The sequence below is a fragment of the Brachyhypopomus gauderio genome, chromosome 6, assembly GCF_052324685.1.
Source record: "Brachyhypopomus gauderio isolate BG-103 chromosome 6, BGAUD_0.2, whole genome shotgun sequence".
Lineage (NCBI taxonomy): Eukaryota > Metazoa > Chordata > Actinopteri > Gymnotiformes > Hypopomidae > Brachyhypopomus > Brachyhypopomus gauderio.
The window spans coordinates 17,536,412-17,558,235 of NC_135216.1; the positions used below are offsets into that span (position 1 = coordinate 17,536,412).

The window sequence follows — 21,824 nt, forward strand, 5'->3', positions numbered from 1 at the left end:
GGATGGTAGATATCAAGTTTAGCTTATTTCCTTTATTTACATAATGTAATCAATCACCAGTCAGACAGCACATATCCATCTAGTCTGTCAAATATAGTAGCACATCTTGGTGTCATAACAGAATAATGAAGTTTCTCAACAGCATCATGTCTCCCACTTTGCCTTTTCAACTATAAACTGACAGGAGTTCATTGCTGATTTGCATACACTTCAATGTTCTTGAAATGAAATCCTTGTTACTAGTTAGCACCATGATTGACATGATAAGCATAATGTGCATGGCGGTGACCTGGCTGTATAACACAATCAGAGAATGAGAACAGCATCAGAGGTTCAATCCCTGAACACTGTTCTCCTGCAATAGATGAACAACCATTCCTTTAACCCTAAATTTCAGGAGGTTGTTAGCCAAGGTGAGGTCCCTGCTCTTTACATTATAATGTCAGAGATACACAGCTTAATGTGCAGAGGGTCAAAAAAGATACCATTAGCAATTCAGCCTTTAGAGTGATGCATAACACCTTCCAGTATGAACAGGGGGTAAACAATGGAAGTGCCACACAGATTTCACATATAGTGATTTGGAGTCTTAACACCTTCATTTAAAACTACTCAAAACAAAACGTGGACAGATTGAGACTTTCATCAGAGTTCAGTGGTGATTTTCACACCCCCTTTAACAAATATGGTAACTTCTCTCAAATGTCCATGTATTGACCAGCTGCTTCTAAGTTTGCTGTCCCTGGACACACTGTTTGCCCAACATTCGGATGCTGCTGGTTCTGTCACCAACATGCATTCCTTGCATCACTTTAAAATATTGGAATTACAATTCTCAATTATTGTAAAACATGTTTTTATAATTTTTTATTTGCCTCCCGTACATGTACTGTGCATCTCCAATCATTAATAAGCCCTTCACTACTGAAATACGCATTTGAGCAGTAGTATTAAAGTATCTATTGCATTTAAAATGGCTTATATTAAGCTATTTTATTGTACTGAACTGAAATGACCCTTAACCTGTTTTTTAGGTTAACTGTTCACAAGGGAAAACACTTTTCTTATAGGTAAACAATGAAAGTAAAAATGTAAAATGACCCCTGATATGATGCTGTTTCAGCTGGACTTTGGGTTGATTCAGTATTACAGTACACCAAATAAACATCTGTCTGGTGCATCAACTGCTTTCCTTAAATAAGTTGTTTTATTTCTTTCAGAATATCTAGGAGACATGTATTTGCAAGTTCTGTACAATTCTTTGTTTATCCGTGGGGTTGCTAAAAAATGAGAGGTGAAACAGGTTGAAAAAAATGGGATTCTGCAATTTAGTGCACTTAAAATCCAAAAGAAAAAAGGAAAAAATTGTTGTCCACCAGAATCCTTCAGCTTGTTTTTCTTATTCTTAAAAAAAGTTCTTCAGGTCATTATGCAGCTCCAGTTAATGGTTTTGTTGTTTTGCTCAGAATCCCAGTTCTTCAATGTCAATAGGGGAGGCACATTAAAAATACTGCCACTTTCCCAGGACTGTGTCTTTGATCGCGTCAACATACTGTGCAGGCACCCAGTAAACCCAGTACTGAGAGGCTTCTGTTGGACCCAGCTGAAATGCCTAGTAAAGACAAACCCCCCCAAAACACACCAAAAACAAACATTAGTCAGATTACAGGTAGCAGTATTGAGTATCTGTGGATCGACCTTATACAGACTTCTAAAGCACCACATGCCATGCCATGCCTACAGAGTGCACTACACAACTCCCTAACCACCTGGATAATTTGAAAAACAACTACATAAAAAAGCAGCAAAAAACCTCCCAAACAGTATTACTTGCAAGACAGTTACACAGCTTTGGCACAGATATCACTAATACCATTGTGTAACGTAATATCAGACAATCAAATATCAGATAATCAGTCACCAGTAACATCACCTTAAGTGCTGGCCCGTTACATAAGGTTCAGCTGGTAAACCTTGTTCAGCTCATGTACAGTTATTACAGACAGACAAGAACAGTATAAAGTGTAACATCCATATGCACTTTATTACTGGCCAATGAAAATGGTAGTATCTGTATTGGCAGTGATCCTGTCAATGTTGAAACAGGAATCGGTTTGGTTAAAGCCCGTTTTTGAGTAAACAGAAATAGCAATCAGACTTAAGTCCAAATATTAGCATTAGCAAAATTAAGAGAAATGTATACCATCATGTTGTAGTCTTCATGACCTTCTATTGGCTCAGTCACAACATCTTTGATAGAACCCATAGGGATTTTTTCTGTCCTTTCTGTAGGCCAAAAAACAATGAGATTATCAAAATGAAAACATATTAAATATTAACGAGAGGAAGACACAAGTACAAGTCATTACCCTTTGTTCCAATCCACAGCTGGTCTTGTTCCAGTTTGAAAGTGAGCCTCACTTTCCCACCAGATTTATTATACATTCCGGATAAAGGCACTGTGGGTAAGCGCTCCTATCAAGACAAAAACACATCACTTAGATGTCATTACTGTGTACAAGGGGGTTATTCACTGCTTCCAACAACTCCTTTGACTCATTCAATGCACACCTTAAAAAAATCACCTTGTTGATGTTCCAAATAGCATTAATAAACATGATTAAATCAACAATCTTCATGGTCATAGGCAATATTTTCTGCATATACACTTGTTTTGTAATTAACTGTGAACTATACAATGATATCACAGGCCCTTAAAAATAATCATATTTTCTTGGTGAAAACAAAAGGAATGATGGTTCCTAGTTGCCCTTAACATTTATTAAAACATTAGTATAGAATATTTGCCTTCTCTTCTCCTCATCCTAACATTTGACAGCTGTTGTCAGAACGTTTTAGGTACACTTCCATTTCTTGGCTTGATCGGGTTGTCAAGAGTTCACACAAGTCAAATTCTTTCCACTTCCAGTTGTTGACAATACTCAGATATATACTTCACGTACATGAAGAGAAGCTCTACATGCACTTATTCAAGTTTTCAATAATTCACAACATTTTCTATAATTGCTGTGATTTTTATTTTGGATATATTACCTTTGTTCCTTTTATTGATGGCATTATGTCCTCAGGTTTGCCTTTGTCCAACACTTTTCTGTGTTGCTAAAACAAGAAGTTTTTACAGACTAAAATGAAAAATCAGGCTAAAAAATAACATTGTGCATAGTTTTTCAGAAAAGGCATAATGTTGAACACACAAAATAATACTAATACATTTGCTATTTTGTAGGTAAGGATTTCTACCTTTTGTCTACACAAAGGTTCTTTTTTGTTTTCCTCAGCTTTTACTTCTTGTTGAATAACTTCTTTCGGTGTATTTACAGCCAGGACATCATTTATTGTGGATCCAACCACCATTATTTTTGCACCATTTGTAACTTTAATTTCACGCAGCGTTTTGTCCTCTGGTAGCAGTCCTTTGTACATCACTTTCTGCATAGCGGGTGGGAGACCTACATTCATAGAAAAATTCATTGAGAAAATGACTAATTGTTTCTCCAAGTCATCAATGCGGTAGAATACTTGACTTACCAGTGAGTGTGTGAATTTTCTCTTTCAGTTTAGCTCCAGTTCCATCTAAAGGAATTTTAAGATCATATTTGTTCTTGTTCCAAATAATCTTCACTTCAACCATCTCCTGCCCTTCCTCACGGTCTTCTCCATTGCTGAGAGCACAGGCCTGAGGGGAGGAGTTTTCACCATCAGCAATAGATGCTTGGTCAGTCCCGGCTGCGTCTCCTGCACTAGCATCGTCACACAAAACATCTGAATCTTTTAGACTAACTTCAGTTTCCATTCCCACTTCGTTTCCTGTGGGAGTAAATAGAAATATCAATAGAGTATGATAACAATAAAACCAGCTGATTATCAGACATGTTCAATTAGTTTAGAAAAATAGAAGGTATTTTTAAATAAGTATCATTATTATAATCTCTTGTTATTGTCAGTTGTGGAAAAAGGTTAAAATCTAAATCTGAAAACCTAAGAAGCGAAAATGTGGAGTCATGGTTTATTTTGTAACTAGCTTCTAGCTACTAACTTCTGTTCACTCAGATGACAAACTAAAGCTATCTATAGTAGCATGAAGCAATACTTGCTGAAGTAAACATTGGACTGATTATTGCACCTAAAATGTTTTCGTTTATTGAAGCGTGTAAAACCATAAAGTCTCTTGTTCTATGAACAGAAAACTCTTGACCACAGGCAGCGCAGTGAAAAAATGTTGCCCTAACATTGTTAGGAAAATTTGGCTTCATTGCAAAGATTTCTTTTTGCTTGCGATTTCTACTTATATGTTGATAAAATCTGAGACTTTTATAACATTGGTTTGGAGGCGATCTAGCTGACGTTAGCGGGATCACAAACTCACACTGAACCGTCTAGAAAACTCGCCACACACAGTAACTTAGTTAGCTAGCTAACCAGCTAGCCATGTAGCTAAAGACCTGTTAACATGCTCCACAACTACGGTGGTCGCTTGTTCGTTGTTAGCATTTTGTGTAACCTGTAGTACTGCTGGAGATTAAACGAAACACGAGCAACGAAACGGACGGTGTTGGCCCAGCAGCAGCGTAGCGAGACAGCTGACGGAGCGTGTGAGTTCGCCAGCAGCTAGCTAGCTACGTGCTCAACGGTAAGTTTTCGATGAAGCTAGTTAGCCAACCGCAAAATACACATCAAAGTAATACTGACAAGTTCAACGAACGCCCGCGTTATGTTACACTCACACAAAACAATTTAAACAGGCGCGTGGAATGTGCGAAAACGCTTCGCAAGCGTAACCGAAATAAGATTTATGTGGATTTTCTACACGAACCTACCGTCCTGTGCCGCCATGATGATTGTGTACAATATGAAGAATGCCTTGTGGGAAAGCGCGTGCTGTCACTGGACGGACCCGCGCGGCTTCCGTAGTGACTTGGCGGTTTTAAAAATCTGGAGAATCGGGTTTTTTTTCTTCAGTACAGAAGTTTAGTCAGTTTGTGCCGTTAACCCGCTACCTAAGTAGGATTCAGTCACAACACAGTAAATAATACGGGTTTTTTTGTTTGTTGTTCTCATTCAATGTAATGAGCTCATACATTATTCCAATTGCTAGTTTAGGTTAAAAGTTCAGTTCTAGCTAACGTTAGTTGTGTTTATAAACATATTTATGTGTAAAAGTTTCAAGCGCGAGTGATAAACTGGCGCTGGTCGGCTCGCGAGATGGCTAGGCTAGCTAGCTAAGGGTGAAAATGCGCGGCACTTGCAGCTAGTTAACCAATTTAACTAAGAAACAGCTCAACAAGTTGTCAGAAGTACATTTGCTTTAAAAACCAGTCACCGATATATATACCATGTGTATTACGTGTAGTTATGTGAAGGTACTAATGTTTATGACATTTTAAGCGAGCTGGTTAACGTGATGACAAACATTCCTGTCTCCACAGCACAAGTGTGAGAGGGATCACATGAGACCACCCGACATCCCCACGTCCACAATAACGGGACTGTCTCCGCAAAAGCAGTCCGACTGAACGGTGTTCCTGCCCAACCACGGCATCTGTATCATGTGTGAGAGTACATGGTCACCAGTGGACCTCTAAATCAGTGGTGGTCGCTCCTGTTCATGTAGTCCTGACCTTCATGCCGCTGTTGGTCGAGTGGTGCGAGTAAGAGATGGCAGACGTTAGGACGTATAATGTAGTGGTTCTGGGAATCGGATTTTTACTCATTTTCACAGCTTTCACGACCTGTGGCAATATCGAGGTAAGTAGATAAGTCGAGTTATTGTTATTTTTCCAAGTAGTCTAGTGTACTGTTTTGCAAATTTCCAGTGAGAAGTGAAAAATTCTAACTCAAGACATCAGCATGAAGCATATATAGGTGTGTATTTGAGATTTAATCATTTGTGGGGGGGAAGTGGGATCTGTACATAGCCAACGGGTCACGGCATTTATTTTCCTGCCTGCCTCTGAGACTATAGCACCATTGTTAAGAAAATCCGGGTCAGGCGCATCTCGTGTTTGTAATCTGCTTCATCAGTAAATTGTCATGTATGGTGGCCGTCTGAGGAGTGAAGAAATTGGACGGTTGATGTTTTGTTTACTTTTTTATGTTAATTTTCTTTTCAGAAAATTAAATAGTTTCTGATTTTCCTTAGCCATGTTTATTCAGCAAGTACAGTCTTACTATGCACTTTGCATGTTTTTCAGGCTGCAGTGCCTTCCTTAGGGTACTTGGTGGTATGCTTTGGGATAATTAACTTTTTATTTTGATGGCCATGAGAGTAAATTTTGTGCTGTACTGAGCACAAAACTTCTATTTAAATCTCAGCTTAGAGTGGTATGGACTGACGTTCCTGGAGTCTGAAGGACTCTCCATGACTGCTTGTTAATGTTGAGTTCATTGGGTGAGAATTATACTGTGGAAGTCCCCTTTAACATTGCCTAGGAAGGGTTGAGTTCCATATCAGATCACTATAGTGAAATTGATGTCTTTTGGTAAATAACTTGGTTCTCTTGTAGGATTCTCAATAATTTATTCTGCTTAATTCATTTGTTATATTTCTCTTCAGCAAACAGTGGTGAAAAGTCTGGATAATGCAACTTTCAGTGGAAGTGGATATCACAGGTAAGTACCATATTAGGCTGCATTAAAGAAGATAAGGTGAGGAATCTTAAAAATGTTATTTTTTTTATGATGATGGTAATTTAAAACTTGTGCAAATGAACACTGTTTAACCATTTAAATGTTGCTTTAAAACAAAGGGGATTAATAGCATTCTTGAGATGACCTCATACTAGGTGCTTCATGAAACCTTCATTAGTCTGTTATAAAATTAGCATCTTTGACTGATCTTGGAAGTATTCACATAAATAGTCATGAGTGCTGTCATTGACATAATTGCCATTACAAAACAACAACAAAACAAAAGTTAGAACTGACGTACATAACTTGTGAGTACACTCAATGAAAGTTCAATATGGAAAATATAACACTTCTTGAGACATTGCATTTGTTTGTTTATTTGCTTTAGCCTTGGCATAATATATGGAGTTTTCTCTTTGGCTAATTTATTGGCTCCCGCTGTTGTGGCTGTATTGGGCCCACGATTCATTATGTTCTTCAGTGGGATTCTTTACAGGCAAGTATCCTGGATTAGACACACTTCTGCCACACTGACTATGACATCCCATGTGTTCCGTGCATTCAGCTGCACCATCATTTTCTCCAACTCTCTTTCATGTCTTCTAGCGGTTATATAGCTGTGTTCATTACCCCAACCACCTGGTCCTTTTATTTCACTTCAGTGCTAATTGGTTTCGGAGCGGCCCGTATGTATTCATTCTTTGTAGTTATTTGAAGCTCATTTTCATACAATGCTGCAGTCCCTTTGCCAACACACACGCTGCCAGCGTGAGATTAGTGGCATTTAGTAATTATAACGGATTGTAGATTAAAACGTAATCACATCCAGTGTTTTTCGATCCAGTGTTTTAGGATTATTAAAATATAATCCTCAGTCACTTCAGTAATCTTTAGTCAGTGACCTTACTAATGTTCAGTCAACATTCTTGGTGCATGCCTGTCGGATTAAACCTGGTTTTCCTTCTGCAGTGTTGTGGACAGCACAAGGGACCTTTCTGGTGGAGAACTCTGATGTCTCTACCATTAACTGGAATACTGGGATATTCTGGGCTCTGTTACAGTGCAGGTGAGGCTGCATCAAAGACTAGAAAATGCTGAAAAACTGAAGAATCATGACTCTGGCTTATGTAGAGTGACACCATAATCTTTAACGTTATAACAAGTAACACAGTTTTAACATTGGGTGAGTGTGGATATTACAGCAACAGCATTGTGTGGTAATCATAAAATGATTAATTCCTCTATATTATGTTTTATGTTGTTAAACTAAGTTGTTACAGAACTATTGCTGTGCCCCTATTATACTCTCCAGAAAAATTCTTAATGTTTGGATGAAATATTTTCTAAACAATAATTTTACAGTAATTATTTTTTTCTTTCAGTATGTTGTTTGGCAATCTTTATGTCTACTTAGATTGGAAAGAAAAAACCGAAATTTCAGGTACGTCAGTCTGGTGATCATATCTCTAAAGCAAACTGGTCCCTTTTGCTTTTCTCTTTATTTAAAGTAAAGGAGCTACACAGAGACGTGTTTTAGTAGTGCTATGGTAACATAGGGTGGGACATGTCTCAGAACATTAGCATTAGCCTGGAAATGTGTGCTGTGAACTGTTTTTCTAACCCTCACGTTACTCATTAGAAACCTTGGGAAGCTTAGCATTTCAAAATGTTTTTAATAAATGAGCATGTTTTCTGGGTTGTTACATTGAAGACTAATAAATGATTTAAACAACTTAAACTGGTGTGAGACAATCTATCAAGCCTGTTTGTCAGATGTTTTATTCTTTAGTTTCAAAATAAAATGTTTGTATGTATGTGTTTTTAAATCTTTATTCATGCTTACATTGTGAGGTTGTTTTGAATGCAATATTTTCTGTTCTCACTGAAATAAGTAGAGACCTTTCTCAAATGTGCTATTAGACAACCCTCAAGAGGCTTACATGAATTGAGACACAGCTTGGATTTGGGGTTTTCACAGACCAATTTAGACAAGAATTAAAAATAAACAATCATCAGAGGATGTGATGTCATCAGACTCTTCTTGCGTATGGCCAACCAGACCTTTATGTCTTTGTTTAATTTCATTTTGTTCCTTTTGTTCTTTACAGACCAAGATAGAAAGGTCATGTTTATTGCTCTGTTGGTTACCTCTGTGCTTGGAACACTAAGTTTCCTCATATTGAGGAAATCACCTCTGCAGGAGGACCTTCTGTCTGAAGAGGAGGGACAGCCCTTGTTGTCAGTTCTCATTTCAAGCCCTTTTAAACACTGTGGCCTGTGGCCGCTGTGTTAAGATTATACTTTACAATTTTTAAGACAACATTGAATGTTAATAGATCAAACATTAAAGATGAAATAAGAAATCATAAATTGTTAAAGTGTAATCCTCAGTGATTTCAGTAATTAATCTGACTTAAAGTTGACCATATTTATATATATATAAACTTAACTGTCTTCCCTTCCCAGATATAAGCAGAGCACCACCTCTGCTCTAACAGACGCTAAAACAGAGTTGAGTAAGTAGTAATATACCTATACAAATGCTTTGCACCATATGGTGTGGTTTTGGTTATGATTCATGCTTAGATCACTGCTGTTATATTAAGCAGTTGTTGCTATTTTTGCATACTTACTGAACTAAAACGAACTAATTGTGGACATGGTGCCATGGGATTTTCTGCTAAAAGTCAAATTTCAGACCAGAAGTGTGAATAGCGGGTCCTTTCAGGACCTTTGAGCACTGATTTGGCCATATCATTGTAAAACATAAAATGGTAACCATGATAATATGCAGGTTTTGAAATGCTTTGTATTTTTACTCCTTTTGATCAGTTTATTTCTGTGCTGTTCTCTTAAGAGACGGTTTTGTGCCTTTTCCGAACGAAAACTATAGTCCTTTTAAGCTTCTGCATGGCTTATACCGGTAAGTTTCGTAATCATTATCTCACTGAAGAAAATGGTTGTTTATTTCACTAATAATGTGCCAGTGGAATGAGTGACAGGACTATTGTCTTGTGTTAGGCCTGGAGCTGTCTTTTTACAGCGGTGTATATGGAACTTGCATTGGGGCTACAGCACAGTTTGGAGACACAAGCAAGGCCTTGATTGGCATTTCAGGCATTGTGGTGGGATTTGGAGAGATTGTTGGTATGTAAATATTCATTTTTAATTAGCCAATAGACGGACACTCTACTTATCTGGGACTACCTAACATAAGCAACGCTTAACATTTATGTAAACAAAATTTTAGTAGTATGAGTAGTACACTCGCAGGGAAGGGTCAGGGGCTGAACTGACAAAAACTACACAGAATAAACAAATAATTAAATGCATAAAGCATTTAATGCAAGTTAAAAAAATTAATAAAAGGATCAGTTAAGCAGGTAAAAACATTGTGGTAATTAGAATTTAAAAATTAAAATACAAAAATCTGTGCTCATAAGTTTACATTCCTCTGGCTAAATTTATAAGATAGCCATAAAGGAAGTAATAAAGTTGTCTTGTTCAAAAGTGTGTTGTCCCCTTTTGCAGTCATTTTAACAAAACCACTGAAGGCTTGCAGCTTTACTATGTTGCATGTTGTAAAGCTGCCCAGGTAAGGCACAGGTGTGCATACGCAAACTCCACTGCCATCTCAAACTCTGTGACCATGTAAGCATATTAGCCCAAACATCAGAACAATCTGTGTGTTTACAGTTATCAGGATTATTACAGGATACACATAATTCTATAATCATCAATAACTACTTAAATGAGCACAGCTATAGCAAGAACCAGAAACAGCAATAATACACCACAATTCATTTTTAAAATAATAATGAAAAACAAAAATAATTTCAGAATATGATAGCCTAATTAAAGAAATAAGGTTCTGACAGATATTTCAGATTCTGACAGTTCTTAACCGAGCCTGAATATAGCGGTGTGTATTTGTCCTGGCTATGCCGTAGCTTGGCTCAGTATTCACTGTAGTTCCACCCTCTTTCAGGTGGGGGACTGTTTGGCCTTGTACTGAAGAACAGCCATTTCAGACGTATGTCAGTTGTCTTCTTTGGCATGGTGGTGCATTTTGTGGCCTTCTACCTGATCTTTCTCAGCATCCCAGATGATGCTCCACTGGTTTTGGACACCGATCCGCTGCATACGCCTTACACACCTCCCAGGTACAGTGGTGGCTCAGCTGGAGTTGTGCTGTGGTAGATTATTTCCAGGTGCTTTGAATACATCCTGTTTTTGTTTGTTTGTTTTCCCAGCGTGTTCATCGCCATGCTGTGCAGCTTCCTGCTAGGACTTGGTGACAGCTGCTTCAACACGCAGCTCTATAGCGTCCTAGGCTGCATCTACATGGACCAAAGTGCACCAGCCTTCGCCGTCTTCAAGTTTGTCCAGGTAGACCATGACTCACACTTCATTCATATTCAGTGTTGGGAACGTTACTTTAAAAAAGTAATTAGTTATAGTTACTCACTACTTGTTCAAAAAAGTAACTGAGTTAGTAACTGAATTACTCTATAATAAAAGTAACTCGTTACCAGGGAAAGTAACTATTTGCATTACAGTAAAAAAAAAGTTATATGCCAATGAATAAGGATTTTTTGAAAAAGCAGTTTTCACAGTCAGTTGAAATGAGTAAATCAGAAAGGTGTTTAACTTTTGACATTTATTGCACATCAACAGACCAGTGCAGGATAAAATCCTTTAAAATCCCAAATCTTTGAAAAAAAGAAGCAAAAGTAAAGTTACATTATATACAGTAAAGTGCATTTACATCTATCAAATTAAATTACATTCTCTCAACCTGAGACAACTGGTTTGTTCACAACAGAAGTAAACTTAACAATTAAACCTCTATTCTTAATTAAATAAATTAATGGTAGACATTCAGGAACAAGTATTTTCTTAAATAATGTTTATATCGCCACCTTGAAAATGATAATTTTTCTTCCGCTTGCTCCTGACTTGCCATTTCTGCCTCTTCTCCGTTTGTGTCGTGTGCTTCGGCACGCGTGTAAAACACTGGCTCTGATTGGCTACCGTATGCTGCCTTAGCCAATCGCTTACTGACTTGTTAAGTTAAACAGGTGTTACACTGAGAACTGTGACCTATCGAGATCTGTTACTCCTCATTAGCCTGGGCAGCGGTCCGCTTGGATTACTGTTAGTATATCAATATATAGTAACACACCGCTTTTAATGACCAGTAACGTCAACGGCGTTGTAACTACAGGAAAAGTAATTAATTATATTATCCCGTTACTGACAAAATGACGCCGTTAAAAATAACGGCGTTATTCGCAACACTGTTCATATTGGACATAAGGCTGCTTTTGTCTCTGTTTTATGTCTATTGAGGATGAATAATAGAAGAAAACAAAGTAAGTGAAGTTAAAAAAACCAAAGGCTCTTGGTCCTTCAGGGCAGCGCTTGGCTGCAGGATCTCTTCGTAGTCAGCAAGCAGCATTTTACTTCTGATATGTGTATCTGGGTGAGGGAGATGTGAGAGAGAGCTATGCACAGTGTGGAGGTGAAGTAGGACCCTCACTGATAGGGAACTGCGTGTGGCCCAGATCTCAGTTTAAGCCGTCAGCACCCTGGACAGCAGCCTGCAGTATTGGAGTGACAGCCATCCATCCACCATCCCTTAAAGAATATATACAAAATATATATATATATATTTTGATAATAATGGAAAACAATAAATGTATATAAAAATTTCTATTTTAATAAGTCTTTGTCATGTTACTTCTGATTTAATCCACACCACAAATCCATAAGAAAGATGGCTTGTGTTGTATATGTAGCTATCTGACAAGCTACCACAAAAAATTTAAATTCCATTCCTAAATCATAACTAAAACAATAACAAAACTAGCATTAACTATATCACAATAAGTAAAAAAATAAGGAGTGTTCCTCTGAGCACACCTCTGGCCACTCTGTTCATGGACCCTCTTTCTGAGGGAGCTTTTGAGCCGAGATAGTCCTTGTATGAAAATGTAAAGTCAGTAAGTAAAACCTTTCGCATGTACACTGATCACATGGCCAGGATGCAACACTGCCTTAATGTAAACTTGATCATGATGTTTTATGAGTATTTCAGTCAGCTGTGTAGAGCTAATGAGAACAATTAGAAAAATATTACCTAAGGTGAAATGTCATTCAGGTAAAATTTCAGGTAAAATATTACTTATGAACCTAAGCATTTTGGAAAGTTTAGGGTTTGTCCTTTCAAGTGCTGTCTGGATCCCCCCCCCCCCCCCCCCCCCAAAAAAAAAAAAGAATGATGTACATTTTTGATGTACATTTTAAGCTATTCATGCATATATTGTCACGGTCATCAGTGCAGACGTTAAGGCGTTAATGTGGTGTAAGTGTAATATTGTACAGATGACGGAGGTGACATTGTGGTCAAGAACCAGAACAGTAGCCAATAGCTAATCAGCGCACGAGTGCGTCCTGCACTAGTAAGGAGAGCACACCAAACATGAACAGATCCTCCCTGTAATTGATACATTATGTCACAGAGACATGACACCTAAAACTACGTAGTAGTTTTAATTGCTGGACCATTGATGATTGCATGATGGAGACTTTATGTGGGTGTGTGTGTAGCTTAGTAGTGTGGGTGATGAAATCAGCAGTACGGGTAACCCTCCACCCCCCCCCCCCCCCCCCTCCCCTTCCTCCACCCCTCCACCCCTCCCCTTCCTCCACCCCTCCACCCCTCCCCTTCCTCCACCCCTCCACCCCCCCCTCCCCTTCCTCCACCCCTCCACCCCTCCCCTTCCTCCACCCCTCCACCCCTCCCCTTCCTCCACCCCTCCACCCCTCCCCTTCCTCCACCCCTCCCCCTCCCCTTCCTCCACCCCTCCACCCCTCCCCTTCCTCCACCCCTCCACCCCCCCCCCTCCCCTTCCTCCACCCCTCCACCCCTCCCCTTCCTCCACCCCTCCACCCCTCCCCTTCCTCCACCCCTCCCCCTCCCCTTCCTCCACCCCTCCCCCTCCCCTTCCTCCACCCCTCCACCCCTCCCCCTCCCCTTCCTCCACCCCTCCACCCCTCCCCTTCCTCCACCCCTCCACCCCTCCCCTTCCTCCACCCCTCCACCCCTCCCCTTCCTCCACCCCTCCACCCCTCCCCTTCCTCCACCCCTCCCCCTCCCCTTCCTCCACCCCTCCCCCTCCCCTTCCTCCACCCCTCCCCTTCCTCCACCCCTCCACCCCTCCCCTTCCTCCACCCCTCCCCCTCCCCTTCCTCCACCCCCCAGTCTGTCTTCGCAGCGACGGCGTTCTTCTACAGCGGATACGTGCTGCTCCGCTGGCAGCTCCTGCTCATGGTGGTCCTGGGCTTCACGGGCACGCTGTGCTTCTTCGTGGTGGAGAGGAGCCAGCACTCTGCCTCCCTCGTCCACAGGGAGCTGTGACGCTTCTGCCGCTGCTACGCCGAGCCACAGCTCAACCGCTTTTTTAAACGTTCTGACATATCCACTTACCGATGCCCCTCATTTTAGAATCAGTAAAAGTAACTTTTAGTGTGACGGGCAGCGTGTGGTGTGGAGTAATTGATATAGCACGTCCATACAGCTGCAATGCATTTACTAACATAAAACAGTAAAAACACTGGTTTTTAACTGTTGATCTTTTGAGAATTAGGTGCAGAATCTCAGAGAGGACTTGGGCCTGGATATTTCTGGTCTGTGTTCAGGTCTGCCCCTCATATGCCCCAATGTTCGTGTAGTTGCTAGTGGAACTACTAGAAGATGCTTTTATGATTGTGGTCGAGCAGAATGTATGAAAATCAACCTGGAAAAATATTTCCCCGTTTCGCTTTTTTTATATTACGTGATCTGATGATGTTGCAATTTAAAATTTTTTTTAATATTGACTTTTTTATAACTAAATATAATTTTATATATTGATTTGCCAAATGCCTTGTCAGGTTATTGGTTTATTCAGAATGAAAACATTATGTATGTACATAAAAGTTTGAATTAGACAGAGTAGTGATCTTCCAAAGATAAATGTTTGAGTGCCTTTTCACAGGTGTGAACAGTCAGACTGGTGTATATGAGACTGGTGAAAGCAGTGTGGATGCCTCACCAGTACCTGCTGTCATACATGGTGTCTCAAAATAATTCAGTATTTGAATGTTTATCTTGATGTATAACAATCATTACTGTTTCAACAACGGTATGCACAATATATTTACCCCAGTTCATGCTGTCAGTCTATGAGACTTTGATAAATAGTCGATAGTAGATAAATGTCAAGTTATGTGTTTCATACTAATTACTAATAATAATGACTAATTATTTAATATTTTAGTGCCTAATCAAGTGTGCATGTGTGCATGTATATGTATGTATGTATGTATGTGTGTGTGTGTGTATATATATATATATATATATATATATATATATATATATATATATATATATATATATATACACATGTGTATGTGTATATACACATACATACGCACAGATAAAATGGTCTGCTTGCGAGTTAAATTTAATTAGTGGTGGGCTGTTATCAGCGTTAACGCCGTTAACGGCCCACCAGTAATATATATATATATATATATATATATATATATATATATATATATATATATATATATATACACACACACACGGGAGTGGCAGCAAATTCTGGGCCCTGTACACTCTCAATGTCAGTGGGCCTCTATACATGTCAGTAAACGAGGCACATGAGCACATGTGCTAGGAGAAGATTCACCCCCCACACGCCCATGTATATGTTTTGATCTTGTTAACTGACAATCATTCTGAAATGAGCTGAAATTTATTTTTTAAAACTAGCTTATGTTTTAAAAAACTTAAAATATTAAACAATAATATATAGACTTAAACATATAGTGAAATTTTTACATTTTCCACAAATGTCATGCAAAAGCCAAATGTTCCTAACTTTGTGTGTAGTGTATGTATGATGGGTATGTTATGCTAGATTGATATGAAGTACTGCCTTTTCAATATGTACAGCAAATTGTCTAATAAATTCATGATAAAGTAGATATGTGATATTCTCACTGTGTAGACCTCAGAAAATGAAAAGAATATCACATCATATAGTGTCCATGGAAACCAAGACAGACCATAACCACACTGTTCTACATACATATGGGATTTTAAAATAAGAATGAACATGTCTACGTTTGGAAGGCGACGGTTTGCACTATCGCGTTTGTCCAGCAGATGGGGTGAAAATCATGTTGAAATTTTTTATGGTTGACGAGACCACGTGATAGCGTACAGAGGAACTAAACAGAATTAAACGATTTTCATTTAGGTTTTTAAAATGTTTTGAACTCAAGTTTCAGTATGGGATTTTAAGTGAAGAAAGAACCACAAAGGTTTATGTTATCTGCTAGATAAATATCTCACAGTCAGACACAGATAACAGAATATTGATTTCTTCATAATCAGCACCTTAGCTGTGTGAGCTTAATCAATCCATTTGTTATATATTTTTTAAAGTTTATTTTGTATGATTCTATCTACATCCTAATGTTACAGAGTCAGGAGCAATTATTTAAAATGCAATTAACCATTACAGGTTAAAGCAATGATTCATAACTCAACCTGTAGCTCACTGAGCTCACTGAGTGGCTTAGAAACAAACAAAAAACCTAATTAATTAAATGTAACTAGTGATGGTCTGAGAAAACTAGACCAGTCTAGCATGATTATTATTGTAAACATGCCAGGATATCTTGTTCTGTGTTTACAAACCCAGTGGCAGTTGATTTCAATGCTTGGAGAAATATGCAAAACAGGATGACAAAGAATGTTATAATAATGGTGCATGTGGCTGCTGTCGGCGGCAATGTGTGTTATGACAGGCTCCGTTACGCTCTGACAGATGCTCTCTCCTGGTTTCCTGCTGCTGCACTAGTGTTGCCTGATCTCCTGTGTTTGGATCTGAGCTCTGAAAAGCTTGGGATCCATTTCCCACTGGCATAATGATGCTTTCACAGACTGGCGGTAAAGCATCCTGTGGATTCCTTCTACAAAATGCGCTTTCCAGGATCTGATTAACATCAGTGTGGAAGCTTATAAAGGCCTGGTCCACAGACGCATCTATCTCTGGTTCGTTGCCATGATCCAGGACCTCACTGGTGCTCTGATATCCAAGAATGACAGTAATGTCACTGCTGGAGGGAGGGAGCTGTGTCAGGATGGTGTCAGCAGGCCCTGAGCAGCCATTACATGGGCTGTACTCAAAGTCTGTTGGTATCAGTGGCTCCAGGTTGTGAGACAAAGCAGAAAATAAATCCTTACAGTCATTTTGGCAGGGGGCAGAATGTGTAAAAGGTTGCTACTGAAAACAGGAGCCTGTGGAGGCTGAACCCAAAGAGCACCTGTTGGACAGGTAGGACCTAAAGGACATACCAGAGCCTTCCCCACTCTCACACTCTTCCTCACTCTCACACTCTTCCCCATTCTCACAGCCTTCCCCACTCTCACACTCCTCCCCACTCTCACTCTTCCCCATTCTCACACTCTTCCCCACTCACACACTCTTCCCCACTCTCACTCTTTCCCACTCACACACTCTTTCCCATTCTCACACTCTTCCCCTCTCACACTCATCCCCTCTCACACTCTTCCCCACTCACACACTCCTCCCCACTCTCACACTCTTCCCCACTCTCTCACTCCTTCCCTCTCTCACACTCTTCCCCACTCACACTCTTCCCCACTCTCACACTCTTCCACACTCACACTTCCTCACTCTCACACTCTTCCACACTCTCACACTCCTCCCCACTCTCACACTCTTCCCCAATCTCACACTCCTCCCCACTCTCACACTCTTCCCCACTCTCACACTCTCCTTGTGGATGTACTCATTCCTCCTGTTTGATTGCTGATTTTTATTAACTTTGTTAGCCATTGGCACATGAAGGTTTGGTGAGTACCATTCAGGTCATGTTCAGCATATTTTACACACTGTTAAAGCCAAGTTGGCCATAACTCATGTGAATGTGTGAAGACCCATTAAACAAAAAAAATAAACAATTTCAACTCATTTCACCAGTGGCATTTACCTTGAAAGATGATGCTCTGTTGAAATAACAGGGAATTATCATAGCTTTATCAACCTTTTGTCTTGGAATTAAAAAAAAAGTGAAACTTGTCTTCAGTGTGGTCCAACGTTCAAGATGGACAGGGCAGAACTCTTTTCAACTGACTGCAAGTTTAGGACCTGAAAGCCATCAAAATAAGGCAGACAGAGTTGAAATGGTGTTGGTGTGCTCCACCTTGAGCGCTGGTGTCCTCCGTCTTGCTTAGAGCTCAGCAGCACTAAGGAGAATGTGGAAGTAGAGTGGTGAAAGAGTCCATTATCTCTACAAAGTGTTACAACATCCACAGGGAAACAAGAAGCTTTAGCAAAAGCAGACAGGAAGTCAGTGTTGTCAGCATTGTGTTCATGCTTGTTAATTATGACAATGTGCCATTTCCTTCTTGTTTTATTTTATTCTCTGTATTGCATTAAATTCTTTTTCATGCAGTTCTAAATACCAATGTCACCATCTCTCACCCATCAAAGTTGCTGTGGATATTTTGTGTCTTGGTGGAAAGTCTTCAACTATTTGTCATTAACTATCTTCCTCCTTCATTTTCACCCTTTCCTTAAAAACAGAAGACCACAAAATCACTGAAATGTTCCACTGAATTACAATCGTCTTACTTTTAACCCTTTCCCCACCCCTTCATCATCCCCTACAAATAAATTGAAATTGTCATTGAAGTTTCAAGCACACACCATCTACTTTGTAAGATGTAGGCCTAATGTAACCCTAACCCTAACACAGCATTAAGAAATCACCCATGAGATTTATTCCCAGCCCAGAGTACTTAGCCTAATTTACACACAATTTCCTGGTGTTTAAATGGCATGTTCCTGTCATGAATAAGCTGTTTTCCATAATGTTTCATTATGCTATAATTAACACAATGGAAAGAACGTAGAATTAGTGCTATCCAGGCTTGTCACACAATGACAGAATTTTGACTTTGATACTGATTCCATGTGTAGTATCAGAATTTTCTATAACAAAAGGTGTTGCCCACTTTGCAGAGAAGAGATTTATAAGACCTTGTTCAAAGTGGTTTTGTTGTATCTCCTATTCTTGGTCTCACACGCAAGAACGTCTTTTGTTTTAGGTGCAGCATTGCTAGCTGTTTCCATAAATTGTTTTCCATGCAGTTTATTCCAGTGTTGCCCAACCCAGTATTTGAAACCCGCCAGACGGTTCTAGTGTGTTAGAAAATTGCACAGAGCAAAGCGGAGGAACTGTCAGGTGGGCCGTGAGGACTGGGGTGAGATCCAGTGAGCCGCGCCACCTTCCTGCTACAGCATACAGCTGGCTCCTCACCCAACTGAGTCAAATTAGCATGTGCAATTTGAATCGCTTATCAAGAATTCAGTTATTCGGGTTAAATTCAGTGTTGAAAGCATCGATTGTTGCACAATGGAATAGTTTACTACGTTAAAGAATTGAAAAAGTACGTAAATGTTCGATGCCTCGTGCAACTCTTGTGGGCAGTCATGGCCTGGCGGTTAGGGAACTGGTCTTGTGACCGGAGGGTCGTGGGTTTGAGTCCCAGACCTGAGGCCATGACTGAGGTGCCCTTGAGCAAGGCACCTAACCCCAACTGCTCCCCGGGCGCCGGGCTAGGGCTGCCCACCGCTCTGGGCACGTGTGATCCACAGCCCTCTAGTAATCACTAGTGTGTGTGTGTGTGTTCTAACTGCACAGATGGGTTAAAAGCGGAGGACAAATTTCGATTGGGGTGTAAAAATCACAATTGACAAAATATGGCACACATTTAATGTAGGCCATGTTACATCTTGCTAACAATCGTAGTCAACAGGTGTTAACATGTCACCTAGGTTACTAACATTTTCATGCGTTTCATGGTTTTCACAGTCATCAGCAAATCAAGCACAGTGCATGGCTGAATGTTTTAATGTTGTGAGGTAAACATTGGTATAAGTGAATGTTGTGTGATAAGCGATACTGAACTGCTTAGTCACTACCGGTGCCTGATGATCTTGTATCTAGCCTGTAGCATTAAAATGAGTTAGCTACATATGGACCACTGTCTAGTATGTCAAATGTTGTTTTTACTCAACCAATCCTAGCAACACATTAGATAGCTAGTGAATAATATGTCCCAGGACAGTCTGAGGATGACTTGTGTCACCTGTATGACCTCATCATGTTTAAACTTGTAATACAAATGTAATACATTATTAGGTCCTATGTTTGTGTTAAAAACCTGAACACACCCACAGTGATAAACAAGATAAGACAATGGTTGTTTTAAAAGTAACACATAATGTGTTGTCTCTAAACACATTGATGTCTTAAAATATCCTCAAGCCTGCTCCCTAGCCCAGAGCTAAGTGCAGTTTGAGAAGATCTTCACTAATCCTGCCAAAGAATCATTCCTTCACACTCCAGGCAGGCACCATTAAAACCCCAACCGTCACACTACATATAAAGGTGAAACTGATGACTGGAGAGTTTTGTCCCAGTGGATTTTCCTCCCTCTTATTATAAAGATTCCTCACTCACCCCATGGTCATAGCCCCATGTTCATAGCCCCCTGTTCATAGCCCCCTGGTCATCACCCCCTGGTCATAGCCCCATGTTCATAGCCCCCTGGTCATCACCCCATGGTCATAGCCCCCTGTTCATAGCCCCCTGGTCATCACCCCCTGGTCATAGCCCCATGTTCATAGCCCCATGGTCATCACCCCATGGTCATAGCCCCCTGTTCATAGCCCCATGGTCATAGCCCCCTGTTCATAGCCCCCTGTTCATAGCCCCCTGGTCATCACCCCCTGGTCATAGCCCCATGTTCATAGCCCCATGTTCATAGCCCCATGGTCATTGCCCCCTGGTCATCTCTCTATCTTTCCGTTTGTTTCTCTCTGATGGAGGCCAGTCTGCAGAAACACACTAAAGGTTGTAGTTCTCTGGTCAGCGTGTGCTGCTCCATTTGTTATTGTTGCTATTTTGACATAGTTCAAACTCAAATGAGCTATGAAGGTTCTGAATACTGATACAAAATATGCTTTTACAAAATTTTACTATTTATTTTTCCCTTTTCTTTGCATAAATTGGATTTTGATGCCACATTTCACCTTCAGATTCTTTCAACATCCATTTTATCAGTTTCAATTTTGATTTTGAGACACCTCTAGGTAGATTCAACAACATGCACAAGTCAGCGTTTCCAATTGATAGAATGTGGACATTCTTACTTTACTTGCACCCTTACTTTATTCCTCATGAGTGCCAATCTTCAGTCCTGAAGGTCTGGCATATAAAGTTTGGAAACTTTACTGCTTAAACAGACCTGATTCAACACATGGGTTATCACAGGAAGGATATTACCATTCTGTCAGAGACTCCAGCCCTCTGGAGCTGAGAACTTCTGCACTGCTGTATAATGTATAGATTTCCACATTCATTACCTTCAAGCAAATGCTCCCATGTTGTTAATTCCCTGATCTTGTAGCATGCTTTGGCAAGACAACCCAAAGTCTGTGAAGAGTAATGACAGTGGCAGTTGAGTGTAAGTAGAGCTACCAACGTGAGTGTAAGTCAGGGCCGGAGTGGGACACTTTTTCAGCCCGGGAGTTTTATGCCCAAATCCGGCCCGAAATTATTTTTCCCTCCCAATCGGCCCAAACTAGAGATTGACATTAGCCGGCCCATCGGGAATCCTCCCGAATCTCCCGATTAGCCACTCCGGCTCTGGTGTAAGTAGAGCTACCAACCAGCCCAGCGGTGGACTGTAAGCAGGATGAAACAGGCAGAGCAGACACGCTGGTAGTAGTAGCAGCTCATACAGTGTGGACGAAAAGGCGTGTGGCTTCAACAAGTCTCCTCGCCTCTGTATCGGCCAACAATGCACAGCACTGGAGGGGAAAATAACACGTTCTGTGTTTAGTAATCAGGTGATTGGGGCTGATGCAGGTGGGGTGTGTGTGTGTGTGTGTGTGTGTGTGTGTGTGTATTAGTGAATACATGCTAATGTGGTTGATTTTTTCCATTTTCCAAAAGTTTTTAGTTTTTGGTTCCATTTTCCAATAATGTACCAAAAAATTTAATTGATTGAAATGAATTACAGT

General features: G+C 40.1%; 2 protein-coding genes across 7 annotated transcripts; one reads left to right on the forward strand and one right to left on the reverse strand.

The window, feature by feature from the left end:
- Positions 1 to 12: 12 nt before the first annotated feature.
- Positions 13 to 4,987, reverse strand: ubfd1 (ubiquitin family domain containing 1). Of its 2 annotated transcripts, none has more exons than XM_077009254.1 (7): positions 4,839 to 4,987; positions 3,550 to 3,828; positions 3,262 to 3,470; positions 3,055 to 3,120; positions 2,370 to 2,475; positions 2,204 to 2,286; positions 13 to 1,612 (listed from the first exon to the last, which is right to left on the reverse strand). In XM_077009254.1, exons 1-7 carry the CDS (start codon positions 4,852 to 4,854, stop codon positions 1,502 to 1,504), a joined length of 870 nt encoding a protein of 289 aa, XP_076865369.1. In that variant the 5' UTR covers positions 4,855 to 4,987; the 3' UTR covers positions 13 to 1,501. The 2 variants fall into 2 exon arrangements, with proteins under 2 accessions (XP_076865369.1, XP_076865370.1); XM_077009255.1 differs by lacking the exon at positions 4,839 to 4,987 and adding an exon at positions 4,746 to 4,831.
- LOC143517110 (UNC93-like protein MFSD11) lies at positions 4,380 to 15,684 on the forward strand. 5 transcript variants are annotated; one of them, XM_077009249.1, is made up of 14 exons: positions 4,380 to 4,651; positions 5,448 to 5,766; positions 6,575 to 6,630; positions 7,037 to 7,144; positions 7,255 to 7,334; positions 7,618 to 7,714; positions 8,031 to 8,089; positions 8,757 to 8,886; positions 9,115 to 9,164; positions 9,506 to 9,571; positions 9,670 to 9,795; positions 10,637 to 10,811; positions 10,902 to 11,037; positions 13,916 to 15,684. In XM_077009249.1, the coding sequence occupies exons 2-14, from the start codon at positions 5,677 to 5,679 to the stop codon at positions 14,069 to 14,071; spliced, it is 1,329 nt and encodes a 442-aa protein (XP_076865364.1). In that variant the 5' UTR covers positions 4,380 to 4,651; positions 5,448 to 5,676; the 3' UTR covers positions 14,072 to 15,684. The 5 variants fall into 5 exon arrangements, with proteins under 5 accessions (XP_076865364.1, XP_076865363.1, XP_076865366.1 ...); XM_077009248.1 differs by lacking the exon at positions 4,380 to 4,651 and adding an exon at positions 4,901 to 5,043; XM_077009251.1 differs by lacking the exon at positions 4,380 to 4,651 and adding an exon at positions 4,904 to 5,022.
- The last annotated feature ends 6,140 nt before the right edge of the window (positions 15,685 to 21,824 follow it).